Source organism: Bos indicus, chromosome 21, assembly GCF_029378745.1.
Source record: "Bos indicus isolate NIAB-ARS_2022 breed Sahiwal x Tharparkar chromosome 21, NIAB-ARS_B.indTharparkar_mat_pri_1.0, whole genome shotgun sequence".
Taxonomy (NCBI): Eukaryota; Metazoa; Chordata; class Mammalia; order Artiodactyla; family Bovidae; genus Bos; species Bos indicus.
Genome location: NC_091780.1, coordinates 34,914,489 through 34,940,584, shown reverse-complemented (window position 1 = coordinate 34,940,584; position 26,096 = coordinate 34,914,489). Strand labels below are relative to the sequence as shown.

The 26,096-nt window shown below is 45.9% G+C and overlaps 1 protein-coding gene and 2 pseudogenes across 1 annotated transcript; all 3 read right to left on the bottom strand.

The window, feature by feature from the left end:
- Positions 1–11,027: 11,027 nt before the first annotated feature.
- Positions 11,028–13,022, bottom strand: LOC109575717 (mast cell protease 3-like; annotated as a pseudogene).
- Positions 13,023–15,822: 2,800 nt separating this feature from the next.
- On the bottom strand, positions 15,823–18,798 carry LOC109575718 (granzyme H-like; annotated as a pseudogene).
- Positions 18,799–21,178: 2,380 nt separating this feature from the next.
- On the bottom strand, positions 21,179–23,218 carry LOC109575716 (mast cell protease 1A-like). The gene is made up of 5 exons (XM_019984004.2): positions 23,159–23,218; positions 22,817–22,964; positions 22,203–22,335; positions 21,753–22,010; positions 21,179–21,433 (listed from the first exon to the last, which is right to left on the bottom strand). The coding sequence occupies exons 1-5, from the start codon at positions 23,208–23,210 to the stop codon at positions 21,272–21,274; spliced, it is 753 nt and encodes a 250-aa protein (XP_019839563.1). The 5' UTR covers positions 23,211–23,218; the 3' UTR covers positions 21,179–21,271.
- Positions 23,219–26,096: the final 2,878 nt, after the last annotated feature.

The window sequence follows — 26,096 nt, the reverse complement described above, 5'->3', positions numbered from 1 at the left end:
CCCAGAGCTGCCCAAGAGGCTTGCCCACCAACTGCCAAGGACCTGGGGGAAGGCAGTAACCGAAGCCTTCAGTGCAATAGCTCGCACAGCTGCTGAGTCAGTGCTGGCCACAGAAATGGGAACCCAGGGCACCGGGGTGGAGGCTGCGTGTCCCAGAACCCCTAACCCACCAAATTCAGTAAAGTCCTCACAAGCATCAAGGCTGGGACCTGTCTATTTCCTCCTTTTCCCTCAGGGAATGGAACCTGCATGTCTTCACCCCCTGGTCCTGAGCCCCACCCAGACCCTAGCTGCTCCCACTTCTTTCTAGAAGTTGCCAAGCACACTGAGTAGCTCTGTTCCTGGGTGGGTGGAGGGCACTGCCAGAGAAAGAAAAGGGAAGAATGAGGCTCTGCCACTGACCACTTCTCTCTCAGGTCACTTGAGCCCCCAATAAACTCTCAGTGCATCTCGACACTGGGGAAGGCTTCTATTTTTCTGCTTCCTACTGAGCTGAGTGTTTTTGTGTTCCAGAAGTTTCCCTGCCTGCAGAAAAAGCCCAGTGACTTGATTTTGTTGACAGCCATCAGACCTTGGGAAAAAACATCTCAGATCCTATTCATCCATGATAGACCCATCAACCTAAACCCGTCTCTGCTCCACGGGTGCTGGCACCTAAGGAGGTAGCTCACTGCTGTGCTACCTGTGACACCTGAAGAAGTGGACACTCAGCATTGAGAGAGAGGGATGGCAGAGTTCTGTAGAGTAACACAAGGGGTTAGTAGACACACTTAAAATACTTGGAAGATTCTGTATTGCCTCAGAAAGCACCACAGAATGGTTAAAGTTTTGCAAAAATGTCAGAATTGAATTCTAATACAATTCTCAACCTTTTGTGGATTGTTTTAAGACCACTTGAAAATCTTATGAAAGTTAAAGATCCTCTCTGCATATATAAATACCTGTAGGTTATCACTTATTCTTAAAGCTGCAAAGAACTTAATCCTTTCTCTAATGCGTGGTTTATGCTTGCAACCTCATGAAATTTCTTTATGCATCTAAAAAGTAATATGCAGAAAACAGGAGGGAAAAAGTAAAAAATAGAATAACAGCTTGATTAGTGCCTTAGCATTTGGGTAATTGAAAATCATTGTTACTTACATTTTTTCAGCACTTCATTTTATTTTAAAAACTTTAACATAATTTTTTTTTTAAAGGAAAGATCAAGAATAGCATGCAAAGAAATGGGAGTCAAATATATATAATCATCTGAATGAAGATGTGCATAGGGGATTTCATTCACAATGACTAGCATTTTATGCCAATCTTTCCTCCAAAAACTACCAAAATAAACCTGTTTAAAATGTCTAAAAACCTGAAAAGCCTTGAAGAACTGCCAATGCAGATATGACTCAGGCCACAACTGAAGGAATAACAAGCGTCCAGTTAGATAATTATTATTGTTCTGTGTAAATTTTCTGAACCCACAAAATTTGAACTTCTATTTTTGTTTTTTGAACTGTGTTAATGAGCATATAGTGTGAGGAATGTAGAAATTAGAGACCAAGACCCTCACAAGCAGGTCTAATCAGGCCCCCCACCATGATAAGCTGGGAATTAAAAGTCTACACACTCAGAGTAACAAAAAAAGAGTTAATGGGCTCTTCCTTGCATGTAATAGCATGAAAGATAGTATTATTTAGATTTTCACAGCCTCTCATACCTTGAACTTCCTTCCATTAATGTGGTTACAGACTGTTTCCCAAAGTACCTAGCAAAATCAAATACAAATGTAGAGGAAATTCACTTAATTTCAGTGTTTGAATTACACCTAAATATTGTTTTTCAAATGTAATAAGTATATAGTCAAATATAAAAAGATGAACAAGCAAAAAAATACAGGATACCATGACTAAGAAACAATAGATAATAATAGAGAAAAATCTTTAATTACTGGGATAATGTTATTAGCAAAATAAAATACAGATTGCAAAACAATTGGCTGAAATAAAAGCTAGCTTTAAACACACTCCAGGGAACATTAATCTTAAAAAATGACACAACATCTGAAAAAGAGCTAAATACAGCTTCTAAAAGCAAAAAATATGAAAAAGACAAAATCAAAGTCACAGTGAATAAAATTAATAACAGATTAGACAAAGATGGGAAGAGAATAACTAACCTGAAAGAGCTCAGAAAGAATTGTCCAGAATGGAGCACAGACAAGCATAAAGATAAAAATATAGAAAATAGTAGAATTAGGAGGTTGAACATATGTTGAATTAGGAGAAAATCAAGAAAGAAAAGGGAAAAAAGTAATATATAATGACATACTAGCTGAGATTATTTTTTAAGCTGATGACAAAAATGCAGTTAGAGGTTAGAAAAAGATAAATCTCAACCAGAATACAAAAAAACAAATTGATACTTAGAAATCAATATTATAAAGAAATGGCAGAAAATTGAAGGGCAAGTAGATTAAGATAAACAGATTAAACATTTTCAAATGAATGGCAGGTCAAAGGCTGAATTTTCAACAGCAGCAGTGAATGGATGCTCCCCAGGAAGAAATATCTTCATATCATTTGCGAAGATTTTAAAACTTATCCTATATATTGATTAGTAATGATATAGATTAGTAATGGGCTTCCCTTGTGGTTCAGCTGGAAAAGATCTGTTTGCAATGAGGGAGAGCTGGGTTGGATCTCTGGGTTGGGAGCCCCTTGAGGAGGGAAAGTCTATCCACTTCAGTATTCTGGCCTGGAGAATTCCATGGACTATACAGTCCATGGTGTCGCAAAGAGTCAGACATGACTGAGTGACTTTCACTTTCATTTCTCTTCAATGATATAGAAGTTATGAATAGCTAATGAAACAATGAATATATAATGAACATCTTAACCAACAAAAGCAGATTACACAGTTGACAAGTACATACAGATGTTGACCATAGATTAAGCCATAGATTAGGTCTCAAAAGTGTTTAAAGGATTTAAATGTACATCATATTTAATATGCCACAATGAGTATAAACTAGAATTTCATAACAAGCATATGAGCAGGAAATCCTTATATCGTAAAAACTAAGTAAATAAACTGCTAAATACCGTGGTTCTTTGAACAACAGGGGTTTGAACTGAATAGGTCTACTTACACACTGATTTTTTTCAATAATAAATAATTGACTACTGAGCTATCCATGATTGGTTGCAAAACCATAGAACATGAGGGCCAACTATAGGTTAGTTACACCTGGATTTTCTACCAGGTGAAGCATCAGTGCCCCTTATCTCCTATGCTGTTCAAGGATCAACTGGAAACCATGAGTAAAATCATAATGAAAACAAAAAATATCAAAATGATTAATAATGATGAAATTAATTTATAGTAAAATTTGTTAGGTATATCAGAATAAAAATGAAACTTGACCATTTAACACTATACTTCAAATTAATTAATTGCAAGGTAAAAAATTAAACCTTTGAATATAGGAGAATTTCTTTATACACTCATCACTGTAAAAACAATTTTATACAGATATAAGAAGCACTAACTCGCAAAGAGTCAGACACGACTGAACGACTGAACTGAACTGAACTGAACCATCAATAATAATGAATGAGTTGATCTACATTAACATTTTTTTGGGTGTACATGAATAAAGAAGAAATTCTGATTACTAAAGACACTATTGAGATGGTGAAAAGTACAGCCACATGGTGGGAGAACTAAGAAAGAGTTTTAATCATATGTATATTAACTTCTAGGTCACTGGGAAGCCAGTAATTTTGTAAATTAGTGGTAAAAAATCTGCCTTCCAATGCAGGAGACACAAGAGACATAGGTTCAAATAAAAAAGAGAGACACATGGGTTCAATCCCTGGGTAAAGAAGTTCCCCTGGAGAAAGAAATGGCAAACCACTCCAGTATTCTTGTATGGAAAATTCCATAGACAGAGGCGCCTGGTGGGTGGCAGTCCATAGGATTACGAGTCAGACACAGCTGAGCGACTGAACAGCAACACATGAAATTGACAAATCCTTAGTAACCTAATGAAACATACTCAAAAAGTTTGAATTTTCCCATAAATGTTAAATAATTTGTTTCAGTTTTCAAAAATAGTCCATCAAGGACAGCCTCAGGCTCACAGGGATTCACTGGAAATCTGTGAAAAAAGTTCCAAGGATGATAATTTCTGCTGGCAAGGAGATGCTAAACATCTCCTTTATGAGACTAGCAAAACCTAGATGCCAAACCCAGTGATGACAATATAGGAGAGGAACATTATGGGCTAATGTTATTTCAGTACTGATGTAAGTCAAATCAGTCAATAAGCAAAAATATTAGATCATTTCTAATTTGGGTTTTTCTGAGGATGAGTGATTGCAGCCATGAAATTAAAAGACGCTTACTCCTTGGAAGGAAAGTTATGACCAACCTAGATAGCATATTCAAAAGCAGAGATATTATTTTGCCAACAAAGGTCCATCTAGTTAAGGCTATGGTTTTTCCAGTGGTCATGTATGGATGTGAGATTTGGACTGTGAAGAAAGCTGAATGCCGAAGAATTGATGCTTTTGAACTGTGGTGTTGGAGAAGACTCTTGAGAGTCCCTTGGACTGCAAGGAGATCCAACCAGTGCATCCTAAAGGAGATCAGTCCTGGGTGTTCATTGGAAGATCTGATGCTAAAGCTAAAACTCCAATACTTTGGCCACCTCATATGAAGAGTTGACTCATTTGAAAAGACCCTGATGCTGGGAAAGGAGGAGAAGGGGACGACAGAGGATAAGATGGTTAGATGGCATCACCAACACAATGGACATGGGTTTGGGTGGACTCTGGGAGTTGGTGATGGACAGGGAGGCCTGGCATGCTGCGGTTCATGGGGTCGCAAAGAGTGGGACACGACTGAGCGACTGAACTGACTGACTGAACTGAGGATGAGTTGCTTTTCATTCAATACACAATTACTGTATATATGTTTCTTCCCTTCCCACACCTGTTGCTGTTTCCTGATTATCATTTTGGTGTGTGTCTGATTAATAAAGTTGTAGCTGAAGTCTTTAAACACACACACACACAACTGCTATAACAACATGTTGATTGATGAAAGAAGAAACACCATATGATAATTCAACTGAAGGGGGAAAAGGCATGTAGTAAAATTCATCATTAATTATTTTTAAAGATTCTTAGCAAAATAGGAACAATAAAGAGGCTCTTTATTCTGATAAAAGGTCTCTGCAAAAATCCCATACCAATCATTATACTTAATGATGAAGTGTTGAATGTTTTTCCATTTGAGAGCAAAACAAGTTCACACAGATAGCCATAATCATCATTTCTCTTCAACATTATACTAGAGATTTTAGCCAGTACAATTAAGCAAGAAATAGAAGGAAAGCTTCTATTTATAGAAATAAGGACAGGAAAAGAGGAAATAAAACTGAATATTTGAGATATAGTATACATTGAGAATACCCAAGAATCTGCCAATCAATTATTATGATTAATAAGAGAGTTTGACAAATTTTCTAGGCACAGAATTAATTTAAATATTAGCCATATTCTATATACATGATAATACTGTCAGAAAATGAAATTTGAAAAAAGTTTTAAAGCATAAAAATTGTCAGATAAGTAAATATAAACCTAAAGAAAAGATATGGTGAAAATTATAAAACCTTACTAAGAGACACTTAGAAGATTTAAACAGAAAGATATTCCATGTTTATGTTTGGAAGAGAAAATATTTTTAAAATGTCATTTCTCCAAAAAATGGTCTATAGACTCAATGCACCCAAGAGGTATTTCATAGAACTTGCTGCTGCTGCTGCTAAGTCACTTCAGTCGTGTCCAACTCTGTGTGACCCCATAGACGGCAGCCCATCAGGCTCCTCTGTCCCTGGGATTCTCCAGGCAAGAACACTGGAGTGGGTTGCCGTTTCCTTCTCCAATGCATGAAAATGAAAAGCGAAAGTGAAGTCGCTCAGTCGTGTCCGACTCTTAGCGACCCCATGGACTGCAGCCCACCAGGCTCCTCCATCCATGGGATTTTCCAGGCAAGAGTACTGGAGTGGGGTGCCATTGAAAGTAACTTACTTGGTTCTAAATAGACATGGAAAATATATGTGGAAAAATCCATGACCAAAAATAGCCAAGTCGTCTTAAAGAATGAGAACAAGATGGTAGGTCTTGCTTTAGCAAATGAAGTCATAGTACTGAAGATGGTGTGGCATTGATGGAGCACAGGGATATAGACTAGTGGACAAGAAAAAGAGACCCCACACATATTGGGACAGTGATACACATGTATCAAGGGCTATCCAGGTGCCTCAACAGTAAGGAATCCACCAAATAATGCAGAAGACCCAGGTTCAACCCCTGGGCTGGGAAGATCCCATGGAGAAGGAAATGGCAACCCACTCCAGTGTTCTTGCCTGGGAAATCCCATGAAGAGAGGAGCCCAGTGGGCTACAGCCCATGGGATCTAAAAAGTCAGACATGACTTAGTGATTAAAGAACACATATATCAAACATGGTTTATGATGGAGGTTTTATGACAGAGAATGAGGAGAAGACTATTTTTTTCCCTCCTCAATAAGTGGTGCTAGGACAATAAATGTCACTGCTGCTGCTGCTGCTAAGTCGCTTCAAACGTGTCCAACTCTGTGCGACCCCATAGACGACAGCCCATCAGGCTCCCCCATCCCTGGGATTCTCCAGGCAAGAACACTGGAGTGGGTTGCCATTTCCTTCTCCAATGCATGAAAGTGAAAAGTGAAAGTGAAGTCGCTTAGTCCTGTCCGACTCTTAGCGACCTCATGGACTGCAGCTCACCAGGCTCCTCCGTCCATGGGATTTTCCAGGCAAGAGTACTGGAGTGGGGTGCTTGGTGTCTTATAAGGCACGTCTTTCTACATGGAAAGAAAAAGCACTTGACCCTGCTGTACCCTCTCCTGCTTCTTGATGCTGTGGGCCCCCAGGGTGACGCTGATTGAGCTGCACAGAGAACAGAGTAGAGATATGAGGAGCGTGGAGTCACAGGAGATACAGCCCAGGAGCTGTGATGGGCCAGTGACTTCAGGGCAGGGCTGCGCTGAGGGGAAATTGAGGCGACAGACAGCCCTGGGGGGGTGACACTGTGTCTTGTGCTTTTCAATGACATGAGTGCAGGGCTTCTGGGAGCTTTCTCAGGAATATTATAAAATTAATGTGAGCTTGCACTAGGAGCTTACAGAGGTGGATTTTGTAAAATCCTCATGTCCTTGAGCCTGATGCATCCCAGGACCTCAGTAAATGTTTTTTTGGCTGCACGAGTGAATGGCTTCCAATTAGCTTTTGGCTGAGATTGATAGGGATAGTACTGGTGGGATCCAAGACTACAGGAATGGGGGTGGGCACTGCTAAAGACCCTGGGGCAGCTGAGGGTCTGGGAGGCAGGGGAGATGGGGCAGAAAATGGACTTCTTGGGGTCTGGGGAAGACTCAAGGCACCTAGAGAGCTTTGGGTAATGTCACTTAGCCACTTCTGATCAATCACACCCTGGACTTCTCTCCTAGCAGGAGTGAAGGGTGAGAAGCACTGAGAAGTTTTCTCTGGGTCTTAACCTGGGTCCACCAAAAACTCCCATACTGTGGATGGTTTGTCTGAGTTGTCCCTTCCTGACTGGATTGAGGGATTTTACTTACTCGTGTTTTGCAGTGTCACATCCTCCACCAAATGCACAACCCACTTTCCTGATGGTGAGAGAGAGTCTGAGACCCATGAAAGCTCTTGGTGAAAATCTTTGTTCTAGCCTGCCATCCCTCCATTGCTGAGTGTCTATGTGGCATCAAGCTTGTAGTCCTGGTTGGGATGGGAGCTGGTTCCGAAATTGGAGCTTAGCAGAGGGTCAGGACTGCAGGAGGTTTAGTGAGATGGGTTCTGCCCTCAGGAATGGGGATGGTCACTCACCTGTCCCAGCCCAGAAAGCAAAAGAAAGGCCATCAGGAGCAGGAGTGGCTGCATCTTCCAGAAGGTCTGCCCAGGTCACAGCTGCTGGGGTTTCTTCCTTCCAGACACAAAGCATAGAGGAAAGAAGGAGGGGAGGTCAGTGCCCCCATAGAGAGCTGTGCACCCCCCAGGCCCAGCCAGGTGTCAGCACGCCACGTGTGTCCATGCTCTCTGCTGTGGGATGGGTGAGAACGACAGTCACCACACTGGCACTCCCACTGCAGAGTCACAGAGCAAGAGGAACAGCAAAGTGAAGGCTGTGGTGCAGTCAGTGTTACCAAGTCCAAGCTCATCGCTGTACAGTAAGTCAATAGAGAGATGAGTTGTTTGGGCAAAGAGCAGTGACTTTATTTGGAAAGCCAGCAGACCAAGAAGATGGTGGACTTGTGCCCCAAGGAACCGTCTTGCCTGAGTTAGAATTCAGGCTTCTTTTATACTATGATAAAAGAGGAGGGAGTGGCATCAAACATTTCTTGGTTCCAGTCAGCCTCCAGAGAAGATGTGTCAGTTTCTTCTGTCCTGCAGTCTTTCATTGATGGGCCTGGCCAGGATGTTTCCTATATTGTAAACAAAGGCATTTTAGCTTAATGCTCATTCCTTGGGAGGCAGGATTCCACAGATGGGCCATCATGTATAATTAAAATTTGTAGTCAACACCCCATTAGTAACTAATCTAATAGACTGCAAGGATTCTTCCATAATATAGCAGTAGAGGGGCTGGACGCCAGGAGCACCTCAGTGACTGAATCAAGAATATCTCCATTTCCCCACTGACGGTTCTTTTATGATTCTGATGAGATCATGAATAATTACTCGATAGCAAGGTCCAGGGATGTGAGAGACACAGTTCCTGCCCTTGAGAAGCTGACAGTAGGCAGAGGTAGACTTAGAATCTGTGGGTAGAGAGAAAGATGGTGAGCACCAAGACAAGGGGCTCTGCTTGGTGCCACGTGAGAAGGCAGAGACTGGACCTGCCTTATGAGCACATACCCTGGACACACCCAAGTGCCCCAAACAGCAATCCCATTTCCCATCTTGTTACCATTCTAGCCTCACATTTTTGGAGTGTTTAGAATCGCCTCTTTAAATGCAAATATTTCACAACATAGGGAGCTTTTCTTATCCCACAGTTCTGAACAAAAGTCCTGGACTTGATACTCACTGGACCAAAACAAACCGTCCCTGGGACCATTGGCGCTGAGCATCCTTTAAGCTGAGATGGGGGCTTTTCCACCCAAATCAGAGTGCTCATGAGTGGGAAGGGGCTTCCTCTCCAAACATGCTGGTGACTGGTGAGCAGTGAAAGAGATACAGGTGCTGCTCATCCTAATAATTACTCCCCACAAAGTATTCTCTGTCCAGTGTCCAGAGAACCATGCCTCAGATAACCCTGGGCCAGGCCATCCTAAACATGTGCAGATGACCCCAACCCTCTCACCAGTATGAGGACAGAAGAAAGAGGAATGGAAAGGACGGCATGAGGAGCTCTATACAACCCAGTCCCAAGTGAACTGAAGGAACAACATCTTATGAACAAATAGGAAAAAAAGCAAAAGGAAATATATTTAAGCATTAATGATGATCTGAGAATGATGGAATTCTGTACTTCTTTTAACGTTCTTATTTATATGTTCTGTATTCAACTACGATGTCTGTTGCTTTTCCATCCAAAATGCATTTTGCCACAGTGAAAACTCACTCACCATGCAAATGTTCAGCAAACCACTCCCCTTCAGCCTAGCCTTCCCTAAGCTGCATATTTTAAAAACTAGTAACTTTCCCAAATACATTTGTAGATTAAAAAATTCAGAGATTATTGATAAATAGAAGGAAAAATTGAGTCAATAAACTATAGGTTATAAGAAACCTTTGAAACATTAGGATACCCCTGAATCCAAAATTTTTTTATTGCAATGACTTTCCTTTAGCGATAAATATATTTATATACACACCTACATGGGAATAACGGAGAAGGCAATGGCACCCCACTCCAGTACTCTTGCCTGGAAAATCCCATGGGTGGAGAAGCCTGGTGGGCTACAGTCCATGGGGTCGCTGAGGGTCGGACACGATTGAACGACTTCACTTTCACTTTTCACTTTCATGCATTGGAGAAGGAAATGGCAACCCACTCCAGTGTTCTTGCCTGGAGAATCCCAGGGACGGGGGAGCCTGGTGGGCTGCCATCTATGGGGTCGCACAGAGTCGGACACGACTGAAGTGACTTAGCAGTAGCAGCTACATGGGAATAATGGAGGTGGGGAGAGGCTGGCTCAGCCCAAGATGGAAGAGCTCCCTCAAGGTCACTTGGGGCTGAAGGAGGATGTGCTGTCAAGACATCAGAGGCTGCATAGAGCCCTGGACCCAGGACCCCAAGACAGGGCTGTGATAGACACTCAAGCTGGGCCTGGGAATACTGAAGCCTTCCTGAAACTTTCTCAGACTTCTCACCTCTGTTCTGATGCAGGGAGGGACTGCATTCAGTGAGCCACACCTTTGTAAACCTCCCCCATTTCTGTTAGGATGGACAAGTTTACCCCTCAACCCCAGAGCTTCTCAGGGGGCCCTCCTTCCAAATCTGGATTCTCTTCTGTTGCCCCCTGGGCACTGGGATGGGGGATAGGAGAGTAGGTGTGGACAAGGAGAGGGCATATGGATGAGACACGAGGATTGTTGACAAGAGGGTCGTGTGTTCCTGAGGAGGGGTCTCCCTTCTCTGATGGAGCTCACGGGCAGCCTGCAGGTGGAGCTGGCGCTGGCGACATGGGACTGGAGGGAGCTGGCTGTCAGTGCAACAGGAGTTTTTATTTCAGAGTTGGAAGGTGGGGGTGGGGTGCGGTGTATGTGCTGGAGGAGGAAGATCAGATGTGAATAGATGGTTGCCTGTCAGAGTAGGCGCCTAACAAATGTGTTTAGGTAAATAAAAGAGGAATCAGTGATTTCTGCTCGAGATGAAAGTTTATTAAATTCCAGACAGCTTTCCTTCACCCACTTTGCCCAGCGCACCCATTCCAAGGAAGACGGAGGGCTCCATCCCAGGGGCACCTCAGGCTGATCCCTACCATTTGTACTGTCTCATTGTTGTTTGGATCCAGGACAGAAAGCTGGAGATTCTCGTGTAGACATTTGGAGTCCTCCCATACTCTTCTCCACGGGACACACTGCCCTGGGCCACACCATTACACACGAGTACGCCCCTGGAGTCACCCTGTGGGCAGAGAGGGCAAGGGCTGAGCTCACCTTTTTCAGTTATTCTCCCCGCTGATGCCCAGGCTGGTCTCTGTTAGGGGCCTGGGCTGACATCAGGGCCTTTGTTGGTCTTGAGGTTTCATCCAGGCGTTGAAAATCCCTCTGCTTCTACCACAGGAAGCCTCTGCCCATATATGACTGTGGAGGTGGGGAGAGGCTGGACACAGGACAGAGACCAGATAGGAGGACAGGCTTGGGACAGAGGGACGGGGTTCATTCCCACTGCCCCCCATCCTCCCAGCTCAGCTGACCCAAGGTTTTGCATGGACAACACTGGGGATCTCACCAAGAAAGAATCCCTGCTCTTGTTTGAATCTCCAGCACATATCTGCATGATGGGGATGTAGTCGTCGAAGCAAGTGATACATTTCTCCTCCCTTTGGACTTTAGAATCTGCCTCCTGTAGTTTGTCTGCACAGAGCATATCTACCCCAACTTCCCCCAGGCCAGCCACACTGCACATTATCCCTCGCTTCACCTTCTGCCACCTTCTGGGCAGATTGATGGGGCTCACTGCAACTGTCAAGGTGGCCTTCTTCATCAGCTGCAGAAGAGGAAAGGCATTCTCACCTACTGATGGCCCACAGAGACTGCAGGACAGTCATGGGGTTGCCTTCTTCTCAGTGCTCGAACCACGGAAGGGGTTGTACAGGAGGAAGGGCAGGAATGAGGTCATGGGGGATACAGAACCCTGGAAGGAAAGTGTCCCAGAACCAGTGCAGCCATGCATCCCATCTGCAATAACATGATATCCTTGGCCCAAGACTTACCATTATAGTCTGGGTGGCGGATGGCTCTTCTCATGGGGATGACCTGCTGGATCCTTTTTTGTTCCATGATGTTGTGGGCCCTCAGGTGACATTCATTGAGCTGCACAGAGAGCAGAGAGGGAGCAGGTGTCACAGGAGATACAGTCCAGAAGCTGGGAGGAAAGAACACAGCTTGGGACAGGGTGGGGCTGGAGGAGAGAGAATTCTAGGCAATGGGCCCTGAGCAGAGCATCTCTGAGCTGTCTGTTTCCTGGCAGCCGAGTCAGGGAGGACCTCCTGGAGCCCACGAGGGTGTTCAGTCATGCAGAAGCTTGACAGTCACAGAGGGAAATGTGAATTTCTCACACGTGTACCCTACGGTCCAGGGCACAACACTGGCTTCCTTCCATTCCAGGTATGATCAGTTGCTTCTCTTAATGTGCCACTGGCATTCACTTGTCGCTCTCTCCCCAAAACTCACCTGGACTTTGAAGAGCTTCCTGCATTCCCTGCAAGGGGTCAACAGAGGGTGGGAGCCCAGGCACTGCTCCTCACCTTCCCAAGCAGTGAGCTGCTGTCAGCACAAACTCCTTATGCACGAGGAAACCTCCACTGCTGAAAATTTCCTCTGAAAACTGGTATTCAAAAAATGCCATATAGGGAATGGGAGTGTGGCTTGGCATCATGCCCCCCAATGATTTCCCTTGAAAGAGAGATTCCAGACTGCCTGCTGTGCTTATAGAGGCAAAGGCTGGAGAGGGGAGATGGCACCAGGGTTGGTGGTCTTTAAGAAAATTCGACCTGAGTTCAGAAATTTCCTTACATGAACCAGGGCCAGAGTGTGCGTGAGTGTAACATGTAAGCAGGTCTGTGTCATGTGGGGTGGGTCTGGGCCTCTGAGGATGGGACCGTCACTCACCTGCCTCCCCAGTGGGGAACAGAGGAAGGGCCACCAGGAGCAAGAACAGGACCATCTCTCCAGGAAGGTTGATAAGATCTGAACAGTTGCTGCTTCCTTCTGATCTTTTAACCCTGAGTGTCTCCTCTGTTGTTGTGGCCGTTATCACAGGAGACTTCTCAGAAAGTGTCACATCACTGTTTGATCAAGTCTTGGGGTCTCAGTGGAGTAAAAACTTAACAAAAGCCTCTGATAAGTTCTTATCTGTGGGGTCGTGGGGATACTGCATCAGCAGATCTCAAGTCCCTGAGCCCCAGAAACCTGGGCCTCAGGATGATAGATCAAAAAATGTCTTCATTTCTGTGGTTCTCTTTAGATCATCACAGAGATTGTGTCTTGGACTTTTTTGTGTGAGACTGTGGGAAACACTGAAAATAAGCTCTATTGCTTCTGGTGGAGGAGAGCTTACCATCATGATCAGATAAGAACAGTGAGATTAAGGGTGTGGGCTGGCCAGAATGGTGTGAAAGTGATGCTGAAGAGGGCTTATTCCAGTTACCAAAGGACTGAGTGGTTTAAAATAACACCAAAATTGCTTAACCCATGAATCTGCAATTTGCTCATGGTACAATGTGAACAGCACCCATCTGCTCCCATAGGTGTCAGGGAAGCTTGAAGCCCAGAAGCTGAATCACTTGAAGGCTCCCTCACACATGCCCAGTGGTTGCTGCTGGCTGTCCTGTGGGCACATTGGTTTCTTGCCACGAGGGCCCCTTATGTCGTCTCACTTCATGGGATTCTTTGGCTCCATCCAAACACAGTGCCTGGCTCCCCCAGAGTGAGCATCTCCTAAAAAGTGAGCTATCTAGAAGCTGTGTTCTTTTCATTACATAGACATTGATGTCATACGACATCCATTCTGCCATGTCTGCTGCTTGGGTCAATCAAGAGCAAGAGCTTTCACTAGATTAAAAAGGAAGGGCCCTAGACCCCACCTCCAACAGGAGGTGAGATATTGCAGTCATGTAAGAAGAGCCTGTGGGATGGAGACACACAATGGCAGTCATATCTGCACCATGCAAATGCGGAAAGGCATGGAATTGAAAAAATTGTTTCTAAACATCTTGATTCCAAGCCTCTTGAAAAGTAACAACATCTTAGTTAAACAAACAAAGCCCATAGTCAACAGTGATTAGGGCTGGAGAGTCACAGTGAGCCAAGGGGTGTCTCACACCACATGTGCTCCGAACCATGCACTGGGTGGCCTGGATATCAGATCACATGTGATGTGAGGCATGTTCAAGGATCCACTGTAAATCATAAGCAAAATCATAATGGAAATCAAAAGAAAAGGAATTCAAAATGGTAAGTAACGATGAAACTATTTTAAATCTGTTGGCTACATGTGAATAAAAATAAACTCGACCACTTAAAACTGTTTCTCTAACTCATTGAAAGATAAAACATGAAAACGTTGAATATAGGAGAATTTCTTTATACACTTACCTTGTAAAAGCAAATTAATACAGGATATAAAAAGGACTATTGATAATGATGGATAAGTTGATCTACATTAAAAATGTGTTGGGTGTCAGGAGCCACGTTAGGCATTACTGAAAAATGGACCCACAGCCCCCAACCCCCTCTTCCTTATCCCACAGGCACAGACCTGGGTTGAAGGAGTTAGCTCTTGTGATTCTGACTTGTTTCTTCCTTTCTTCGGTTGAGTTGGCTGGAAAGAAAGTTAAAGTGCTTATTGTTTTTGAGAAAAGCATGAGAAAGCACAAAGCCTTCTGCAGTTGTGTCCAGAAAATAATCTATAAAGTAACCATTGACATTTGTTCAAGGATTTTTACAAAGAATGTCCCAGGATGAGCACGTAGGCTGCAGCTTGAGGCCATGGAGGATTATTATCTGAGACCTGTTTGTGAGGGAGATGTTTATGACAAAGGAAGTTTGCTGAGTTTAGGGTTTAGGAATAATTAAGAATAGCTAGAAGCCTTTTTAGGAGATAGTGAGCTTAGGATACTAGGGGCAAGCAGGATTTAGAAAGATAAGAAATAAACTGAGGAATGTGGCATGCAGCCCAGACATAAGCATGAGTTACAATGTAATCACAAGTAAACATGATTCTGAGAGAATCGCTGAAGCAGGAACTCTGTTTGAAGGGCAACAAGGAGATAATAAATCTGGGTGAGGGGGAGCTGAAAATGAAAAACCTCTGACCTAATCCTTTTGAAAAAGTATAAAAGAAGACCTGATGTTTGAAATAAACATGTAGTCCCGTACCTCAAGTCAGAGGCTACATCATTCCCCACCGACACTGCTCATCACTTCAGGCTGATCCCCTGGTTGCTGGAGCTGGACTCTGGCACTTGGGTATGTAAGCATCAAGATAATCCTGATTACTAAAGACACTATTGAGATAGTGAAAATTATAGCCATAGGGTGGGTGAACTAAGAAAGAGTTTTATCTGAGAGATATATGTATGTATATATACATACATGAATCTTACCTATGCTAGCCTCTTGGTCACAGGGAAGTGAACAGTTTTCAAAATCTACATGGAATTACAAATCCCTAGAAAATATAAATTAAAGAAACATACTCAGGAAGTTTGAATTGATTCCGTTTTCAAAAATAGTCCATCAAGGACAGCCACAAGACGCAAGAGATGTGGATTCAATCCCTGGGTTGGGAAGATCCCCTGAAGAAGGAAATGGCAACCCACTCCAGTGCTTGTGCCTGGTAAATCCCATGGACAGAGAAGCCTGGCAAGCCACAGTCCATGGGGTCACAAAGAGTGGGACACGACTTAGTGCCTTAACAGAAGCAGAGGGCTAGGGAGGAAGGAGGAAGTAAAACCCAGAACTGACAGAAGAGGGTGTCCTGGAGCAGTGTGGTTATATATTGAGGTGGTTCCATGAATAAATAGGAATTCAGTCACCATTGCTTTGGAGATCCCATTTATTATGGCCCTGTGATCCCACTGCCAATCCCTGTGGGATTCTTGCTGCTGCCCCAGGACAATGGTCAGTGCAGAGAAAGATCAGTCTCAAGCTGCTGTTAGAGGTGCTTCATTGTTCTCTTTATCCAGGGTAGGAAGTGTGAGACCTGGGTGAAGACTCCTAGAGGTGTCCCATTCTTCTTTCCATAGGAGAAAGTACCATGGACCACTTTTTTACACACGAGGGGTCCACCGGAGTCACCCTGTGGGCAGAGAGATAAGGGCTGAGCAAGCCTCCTTGGGGTTTTGTCTTCCCTGCCGCCCAGGCTGGGTGGTCTCAGTCAGGGGCTATAGGGAAGACCCAGGCCCAGGGAGGCCTGGTCACCTCCTGGTCCTGGGGCTCCAGCCTGATTCTGACTGTTCTTAGCAGCTAGACTTAAGTCTATCTTTCTATCAATTTTCTCCTGGAAACTCTGGTGATATGACATCTGTGGGATGACTGATGCTTCCTGAGCCACTCAGGGAAAAGAAAAGCAAAACACTGGATTCAGGACCAGGCAGCCATAATTCTCAGCTGAGGATATGGCCTCTGCCCTACCCACACCTCCCGGGTCTGTGTGCTTAGATGCAGGAAACTGACCTTGAAGCCGGTTTTCACCTTCCTTGGGTCCCCAACACAATTCTGGGTGGCCCGGCTGTAGTGCCTGGGGTTGAGTGATTCACACATCCGATCCTCCTGTACCATCAGCTCTGCCTCCTGCAAGGTGGTGGCTGGAGTGCCCAGGGCCACCTGCCCCCAGCCGGCCAGACTGCACACCTGTCCTGGCTTCATCTGGGCCTTGGCCTTAGGCAGACTAAGGGGCTTCACCTCTGACGTCTGCTTGGCCTTTCTCTCCAGCTGATGGGAAGAGACAAGAGTCTGGCTCAGCTGGTGGTCCTCTGGCCTGGATGCCAGGATGAGGCTGCATGGACCCATCTCTCACCTATCCCCATGAGACTGGTCAGGTGGCCAGGATGGGAAGGAAGAAAGAGGAAGGAGATCCTGGGAAGGCAATGATCTGATCTCAGGAGGGCAGGGCCAGTGGGGAGTTTTCCTTGCCTGCAGTTACATGATGTCGTTGGAGAAGTTCCTAGGATTATAGTCTGGGTGGCAGATGGCTCTTCTCATCGGATGACCTGCTGGGTCCTCTCCTGCTGTTTGATGTTGTGGGCCCCCAGGGTGACATTGATTGAGCTGCTCAGAGACCAGAGCAGGGGTGTGGGGATCATGGGGTCACTGGAGATACAGCCTAGGAGCTGTGACAGGCAGCTGACACCAGGGCAGGGCAGCAGCTGAGGGGGAGTTGGGTGACAGACGGTCCTGGGGCTGGTGACTCTGGGCCCAGTGCTTCTCAGGGACATGAGGGCAGGGCTCCCGGGAGCTTTCTCAGCAATATTGTGAAGTGACTCTGAGTTTGGGTTTTGGCTCTCACTGCACACTCTCATCCTTCTCTGATGCTTTATTTGGCCATTGTGGGTCAACCCTTCTCAACCTGTCTCTTGTTCTCACCTCTGACCCACTAACCACAAAACTCTACTTGTCCTGTTTCTCAGCTTTTCATTACCCTAGTCCTGCTCATCAGATGGCTTGTCTGATGAGCTCTTGTGGTCCTGATTTCCAAGATCCTGGGGTGAAGGAGGGGTACCCCTGGGCTCAGCTCCTGGGGAGAGGACGGGTCCCTGTCCAGGCTGGCTACTGCCCCTCACCTTCCTCTGCAGTGAGCAGCTATCAAACAAAGTCCTTTTGTATGAGAACACCGCCACACTTCTTCCAACTCTTCTCACCCAAAACTGAACCAAAGCCATGTAGGGGCGGGAGTGGGGCTTGGCCTCGTGGCCCCCAGTGATCTCCTCTGAAAGAAAAGGCTGAAAGATGGGGAGATGGGATAGGCTATGGTTAGAAGGGAGGTTCGGGAAGGTGGCAGTCAAGGTGGGTCGACGGTGCCCAACAGACACTAGGGGAGAGTCCCCCAGGTTCTCACTGCGGTGGGATAACCTTTTCTAAACCCCAAACCTCAGTATTGTTCTCCACATCCTGAGTCACACACACATATGGAGGGGCCCAAGAGTGCCTTCCAGAGGGTGGAGCCCAGAAGATCATGGATGGGACCCCCTGATGAGCCCTCATTCTCATGGAGTCTCCTAACCCATCTGAGCCTCTGCTAACATCCTGATTGGTGCCATTTTCTAATAATCCACCTATGAGTTTATGGAGTTGGGTTTTCTAAAATCCTCATGTCCTAGGGCATAACGCATCCGAGGATCTCAGTAAACATCTGTTGACTGGACGCCTGATTGGCCTCCAATTAGCTTTTGGCTGAGGTTTGGTGGGGATAGTACTGGGGGGATTTAAGCCCACAGGGATGGGGGAGGACATGCCAAAGACACTGGGGCAGAAAATGAACTGCTTAGGGCCTGGGGAAGAGTAACGACACCCAGAGAGCTTTGGGTGCTGCCATCTAGCCATTTCTGACCAGTCACACCCTGGGCTCCTCTCCTGGGCAGGAGTGAAGGGCAGGGAAACTGACAAGTTTCTCTGGTTCTTAAGCTGGGTCCACTGAGAACCCCCGCGCTGTGGATGGTTTGTCTGAGTTGTCCTTTCCTGGCTGGAGTGAGGAATTTTACTTACTTGTGTGTTATAGCTTCACATCCTCCAGCAAATGGGCAACCAGCTTTACCAGTGGTGAGAGAGAGGCTAAGAGCTACAAAAGCTTTTAGTGAAAGCTTACTTCCTACCGTCCATCCTTGCTGAATGTCTATGAGAATCAAACTTGTAGTCTCAGTTGGGATGGGAGCTGGTTCAGAAATTGGAGCTGAGCAGAAGGGCCAGGACTTCAGGAGGTTTAGTAAGATGGGCTACCCTGTCAGGAATGGGGATAGTCACTCACCTTTCCTAGCCCAGGAGGCAGAAAGGCCATCAGGAGCAAGAGTAGCTGCATCTTCCAGAAGATTTGCCCAGGTCAGAGCTGCTGGGGTTTCTTCCTTCCAGACACAAAGCACAGGGGAAGGAAGCAGGGGAGGCTCGGTGTCCCCACAGACCCCCCAGAGCTGTGGTCCCCCCAGCCGGGTGTGAGCATGTCACATGTGCCCATGTTCTCTGCTGTGGGATAGGTGAGAACAACACAGTCACCACACTTGCACTCCCTCTGCTGAGTCACAGAGCAAGAGGAACAGCAAGAAAGTGGAGGTTGTGTTGCAGCCAGGGGAGGAGCTGGATCCCCAGAGGACCTCAGTGACTGAATCAAGAGGATCTTCGTTTCTCCCTTCTTGGGTCTTCTATGATTCTGGGGAAAGCATGAAGAATTACCTAATAGGAAGGGGTCAGGGATATAGCGACATGGCCCCTGTGCTTGAGAAGCTCAGGGGCTGGAGGAGCCCTAGAATCTGCGGGCAGAGGACATGTGCTCGAGGACTACGGCATGGGGCTCTGCTTGGGCCAAGGGTGAGGCAGAGACTTCACTTGCTTTAGGAGCAGAGAGGCCTGGATTCAGCCAAATGGCCCAAACAGCAACCCCATTTCCTATCTTGCCAGGGTTCCAGCCTCACAATTTTGGAGGATTTAGAATCTCTTGTTTAAATATAAGTATTCTGTAACAAAGAGAGCCTTTCTTATCTGAAAATTTTGAATGAAAGTCCTGGACTTGATATTCACTGAACCAGAAAAAAACCATCACCGGGTCCTTCGGCAATGAGGGACATGGTTGGGTTGTGCTGAGGTATATATTGTCCCTCAAGCTGAGACGGAGGCTGTCCCACCCGAATCAGGGTGTTTGTGAGTCAGGAGGGGCTTCCTCTCCAGAAATGCTGGTCACTGGTGAGTGGTGAAGGGGAAACAGATGCCCGTCATCTAATACTTACTCCCCACTAGGTATTCCCTGTCCAGAGCCCAGAGAGCCATATATGTGCTGTCTCTGGGCCAGGCCATCCTAAACATGTGCAGATGACCCCCACACTCTCAGCAGTATGAGGACAGAGAAAGAGGAATGGAAAGGAGGGCATGAGGAGCTCTAAACAACCCAATCCCAAGGGAGTTGAAGCAAGAGCATTTTATGAATAAATACAAAAATAGTGGAAGGAAGTATACTTAAGCATGAATGATGATGATCGGGGGTGGTGGAAGTGCACTTCGTTTCCTTTTCTCATCCATATGTTCTGTATTTACTTGTCTTTCTATGATGAATGGGCAGAGGAGCCTGGAGGGCGACCGTCCATAGGGTCACAAAGAATCCGACACGCCTGAAGTAACTTAGCACACTTGCACGCACCGTGTTGCATATGTTCCATTTATGAGGAATATATTTTGATGAATATGTGTTACTTTCTGCCAGAACACATTTTGCAATAGTTGAAGCTCACTCTCCATTCAAATGTTCAACAAGCCACTTCTCTTAAGCCCTCTCTAAACTGCATGTCTTAAAACTAAGGTTGCTTTTCTGAACCTTGCATCAAAACTTCAGCAATTGATAAAAAAAAAAAAAAAAAAATACAGGAAGAAATGTACCCAATAACTATAGGCTATAGATACTCTTTGAAACTTTAGGATACCTTGAAACCAATGATTTTCTTTAGAGTGAGTTTCCTTTGGAGATAAATATATTTATGCACAAACACACATGGGAATGATGAAGGTGGGGAGTGGCTGGTCAGCCCAAGGTGGAAGAGCCCCCTCAAGGTCACTTGAGGCTGAAGGAGGATGTGCCCTCAGGACACCAGAGGCTGCACAGGGCCTTGGGCCCAGGACTCCAAGACAGGGCTGTGACAGGCACTCAAGCTGGGTCTAGGAATACTGAAGGCCTCCTGGAACTTTCTCAGGCTTCTGAGCTCTGCCTGCTCTGATGCAGGGAGGAACACTGCATGGGGTGAAGTACACCTTTGTAAACCTCCCCCATTTCTGTTAGGGTGGACAAGTGCCCCTCTGCCTCAACCCTCAACCTCATGTGGCCCTCCTTCCAAATCTGGATTCTCTTCTTTTCCCCCAGGGCACTGGGATTAGGGGGGAGGGGAGTAGGTGTGGACGAGGAAGAAGGTGTATGGATGAGACACGAGGGTTGTCAAGAAGAGGGTCGTGTAGTCCTCAGAGGGGTTTCCCTACTCTGATGGAGCTCATGGTTAGCCTGGAGAGGGAGCTGGCACTGAGGACGTGTGACTGGAGGGAGCTGACTATCAGTGCAGCAGGAGTTTTTATTCCAGAGTTGGAACAGGGTGGTGTATTGGAGGTGGAAGCCAGTAACAGATCAGAACTATAAACAGGTCAGACACGGCCTTTGCTGAATGAATATGTTTAGGTAAGTGAAGGACAAATCCATGATTTCTGCTCAAGAGATGGAAGTTTATTAAGTTTCAGCCAGCCTAACCACTTTGCCCAGTGCCTCCATCCCAGGGAAGATGGACAGATCAGTCCTTGGAGAAACCTCAGTCTGGTCCCTCAAGTTCGTACTGTTTCATTGTTTTTTGGATCCAAGGCAGAAAGCTTGAGATTCTGGTGAAGACCCTTGGAGGTGTCCCATCCTTTTTTCCATAGGACACAATGCCCTGGGCCACACCATTACACACAAGTGGGCCCCCGGAGTCACCCTGTGGGCAGAGAGGGCAAGGGCTGAGCTCATCTTCTTTGGATCTGTTCTCCCTGCCACCCTGGGGTGGGTGGTCCCTGTTAGGGGCCCTGGCTGATAAAAGGGTCTTCTTGGTCCTGAGGTTTCAATCTGGCCCTGACAATCCACCTCCTCCCACAGGAAGCCTCTGCCCATATGTGACTTAGAGGCAATGTCCATCCCCCAGGGACCCCAGACAGAGACTGGACAGGAGGACAGGCTGGGGACACAGGACAGAGCTCGTTCCCATGGCCCCAGATCCAGAGACCAAGGCTTTGCATGGATAACACTAGGGAGCTCACCTTAAAGGAACTCTTCCTCTTTCTCGGGTCCCCTACACATATCTGGGTGGTGGTACTGTAATATTTGTAGCGAGAGGTGCATTTCTCGGCCCTTTGGACTTCAAGCTCTACCTCCTGTAGTTTCTTTGTGCGGGACATATCCACATCAAGACGCCCCCAGCCAGCCACACTGCACAGCATCCCTGGATTCACTGTATCCCAGTCCCTGGGCAGACTGATGGGGCTCACAGCAGTGGTCACATTTGCCTTCCTCATCAGCTGAAAGCAGAGGAAAGGCATTCTTACCCACTGATGGCCCATAGAGACTGCAGGACATTCATGGGGTTGCCTTCTTCACAGCTCTGGGACCACAGAAGGGGTCATACAGGAGGAGGGTCTGGAATGAGGTCATGGGGGATGCAGAACCCCAGGAAGGAAGTGTCCCAGAGTCAGTGCAGCCTCGTGCCCCACCTGCAGTAACATGATGTCGTTGGCCCAAGTCTTATTATAGCGTGGGTAGGGGATGGGTCTTCTCACTGGGATGAACTGCTGGGTCCTCTCTCTGTCCATGATGTTGTGGGCCCCCAGGGTGACATTGATTGAGCTGCACAGAGAGCAGAAACAGAGGCGGCATCACAGGAGAACTGGTCCAGGAGCCAGGAGGAAAGAGCACAGCTTGTGACAGGGCCAAACTTGGGGCAGGGCGGAGGAGGGTGTGGCGAAATACTAGGCGGTGGGCCCTGGGGCTGAGCATCCCTAAACTGTCTGCTCCCTGGCAGCCTGGGCAGGGTGGTAGTCCACAGAGGGTGTTCAGTCCTGCTCGAGCTTGACTGTCTCTAAGGAAAACATGAATTTCTCACATTTGCACTGTGGGCTCCAGGCCACAACCTTGGCTTCCTTATGTTCCAGGTTTGATCAGTCCCTTCTCTCCATGCGCGACTGGCATTGACCTGTCCCTCTCTCCCCAGTGCTCACCTGTCCTCTGAATAGCTTCCTACGTTACCTGGTGGCACAGGTCTGCAGCTCCTAAGAGGGTTCCCTGGGAGGGCTCCACAGAGGGGTGGGGGCCCGGCACTGCTCCTCACCTTCCCAGGCAGTGAGCTGCTGTCAGCACGAAGTCCTCACGCACAAGGAATCCCCCACATCTTTGAGGTTCCCCTGAAATCTTGAACTGAAGAAACACCATGTAGGGACGGGAGTGTGGCTTGGCCTCGTGGCCCCCGATGATTTTCCCTGAAAGAAAGATTCCAGCCTGCCCGCTGTGCTCATGGAGCCAAAGTCTTAACAGGGGAGATGGGATCAAGGTTTCCCTGAGTTCAGAAATTTTCTTAGATGGACCAGGCCCAGGCTGTGCATGAGTGTAGCATCTGAGCAGGTCTGTTCATGTGGGGTGGGACTGGGCCTCTGAGAGTGGGACCGTCACTCACCTGCCTCCCCGGTAGGGGACAGAAGGGCCACCAGGAGCAAGAACAGGACCATCTCTCCAGCAAGACTGCCCAGATCTGAGCAGCTGCTGCTTCCTTCTGGTCTTTTAACCCTGAGTTGTCCCCTTCCATGCTCTGGCCTTTGTCACGTGAGCCTTATCTGAAAGCCTCAAACCACTTTTTTGTAGTCAGAGTGGACTGTTTATTTGTATTTAATTAAAACCTCTGGTAAGTTTTCATCCATTGGGTGGGGTAGGGATCAAGGCGGGTGGTTGCATCAGCCAGTCCTTAAGCCCTCAGGTGCCTGAGCCCCAGAAACCTGGGCCTCATGATGATAGATCAAAGAAAGTCTTTGCGTGGTTCATATTAGATCACCAGGGTGATTGTGTATTGAGACCCCTTCTTCAGCAAGAATGTGAGAAATATTGGAGATGAGATTCCTTGCTTCATGTACAGGAGATAAACCATCATGATCAGACTATAAAGGCAAGATCCACAGTGTGGAATAGACATAATGGTGTGAAAGTGATGCTGAAGAGGGCTTATTCCACTTACCAAAGGACTGAGTGGTTTAAAATAACATCAAAATTGCTTGACCCATGAATCTGCAATTTGCTCATGGTACAATGTGAACAGCACCCATCTGCTCCCATAGGTGTCAGGGAAGCTTGAAGCCCAGAAGCTGAATCACTTGAAGGCTTCCTCACACATGCCCAGTGGTTGCTGCTGGCTGTCCTGTGGGCACATTGGTTTCTTGTCACGAGGGCCCCTTATATCGTCTCACTTCATGGGATTCTTTGGCTCCATCCAAACACAGTGCCTGGCTCCCCCAGAGTGAGCATCTCCTAAAAAGTGAACCATCTAGAAGCTGTGTTCTTTTCATTACATAGACATTGATGTCATACAACATCCATTCTGCCATGTCTGCTGCTTGGGTCAATCAAGACCAAGAGCTTTCACCAGATTAAAAAGGAAGGGCCCTAGACCCCACCTCCCAACAGGAGGTGAGATATTGCAGTCATATAAGAAGAGCCTGTGGGATGGAGACACACAATGGCAGTCATATCTGCACCATGCAAATGCAGAAAGGCATGGAATTGAAAAAATTGTTGTTTCTAAACATCTTGATTCCAAGCCTCTTGAAAAGTAACAACATCTTAGTTAAACAAACAAAGCCCATAGTCAACAGTGATTAGGGCTGGAGAGTCACAGTGAGCCAAGGGGTGTCTCACACCACATGTGCTCCGAACCATGCACTGGGTGGCCTGGATATCAGATCACATGTGATGTGAGGCATGTTCAAGGATCCACTGTAAATCATAAGCAAAATCATAATGGAAATCAAAAGAAAAGGAATTCAAAATGGTAAGTAACGATGAAACTATATTAAATCTGTTGGCTACATGTGAATAAAAATAAACTCGACCACTTAAAACTGTTTCTCTAACTCATTGAAAGATAAAACATGAAAACGTTGAATATAGGAGAATTTCTTTATACACTTACCTTGTAAAAGCAAATTAATACAAGATATAAAAAGGACTATTGATAATGATGGATAAGTTGATCTACATTAAAAATGTGTTGGGTGTCAGGAGCCGCGTTAGGCATTACTGACAAAATGGAGGCACGGCCCCCAACCCCCTCTCCTTGTCCCGCAGGCACAGACCTGGGTTGAAGGAGTTAGTTAGCTTTTGTGATTCTGACTTGTTTCTTCCTTTCTTCGGTTGAGTTGGCTGGAAAGAAAGTTAAAGTGCTTATTGTTTTTGAGAAAAGCATGAGAAAGCACAAAGCCTTCTGCAGTTGTGTCCAGAAAATAATCTATAAAGTAACCATTGACATTTGTTCAAGGATTTTTACAAAGAATGTCCCAGGATTAGCATGTAGGCCGCAGCTTGAGGCCATGGGAAGGATTATTATTTGAGACCTGTTTGTGAAGGAGATGTTTATGACAAAGGAAGTTTGCTGAGTTTAGGGTTTAGGAATAATTAAGAATAGCTAGAAGACTTTTTAGGAGATAGTGAGCTTAGGATACTAGGGGCAAGCAGGATTTAGAAAGATAAGAAATAAACTGAGGAATGTGGCATGCAGCCCAGACATAAGCATGAGTTACAATGTAATCACAAGTAAACATGATTCTGAGAGAATCGCTGCAGCAGGAACTCTGTTTGAAGGGCAACAAGGAGATAATAAATTTGGGTGAGGGGGAGCTGAAAATGAAAAACCTCTGACCTAATCCTTTTGAAAAAGTATAAAAGAAGACCTGATGTTTGAAATAAACATGTAGTCCCGTACCTCGAGTCAGAGGCTACATCATTCCCCGCCGACACTGCTCATCACTTCAGGCTGATCCCCTGGTTGCTGGAGCTGGACTCCGGCAGTTGGGTATGTAAGAATCAAGATAATCCTGATTACTAAAGACACTATTGAGATAGTGAAAATTATAGCCACAGGGTGGGTGAACTAAGAAAGAGTTTTATCTGAGAGATATATGTATGTATATATACATACATGAATCTTATCTCTGCTAGCCTCTAGGTCACAGGGAAGTGAACAGTTTTCAAAATCTACATGGAATTACAAATCCCTAGAAAATATAAATTAAAGAAACATACTCAGGAAGTTTGAATTTTCCTATAAACATTACATGAATTGATTCCGTTTTCAAAAATAGTCCATCAAGGACAGCCACAAGCTCACGAGAATTCCCTGGAAGTCTTTGAAAACAATTTAAATATTGATATACATTTTCTGCTGGCAAGTAGATGCTACGCATCTCCCTTATGAGACTAGCAAAACCTAGATGACAAACCCAGTGATGACAATATGGGAGGAGAACTTTACGGGTTAATGTTATTCCAGTATTGATGTAATCCACTCAGTCCATGAGCAAAAGTATTAGATCATTCTAATTTGGGTTTTTCTGAGGATGAGTGGCTTT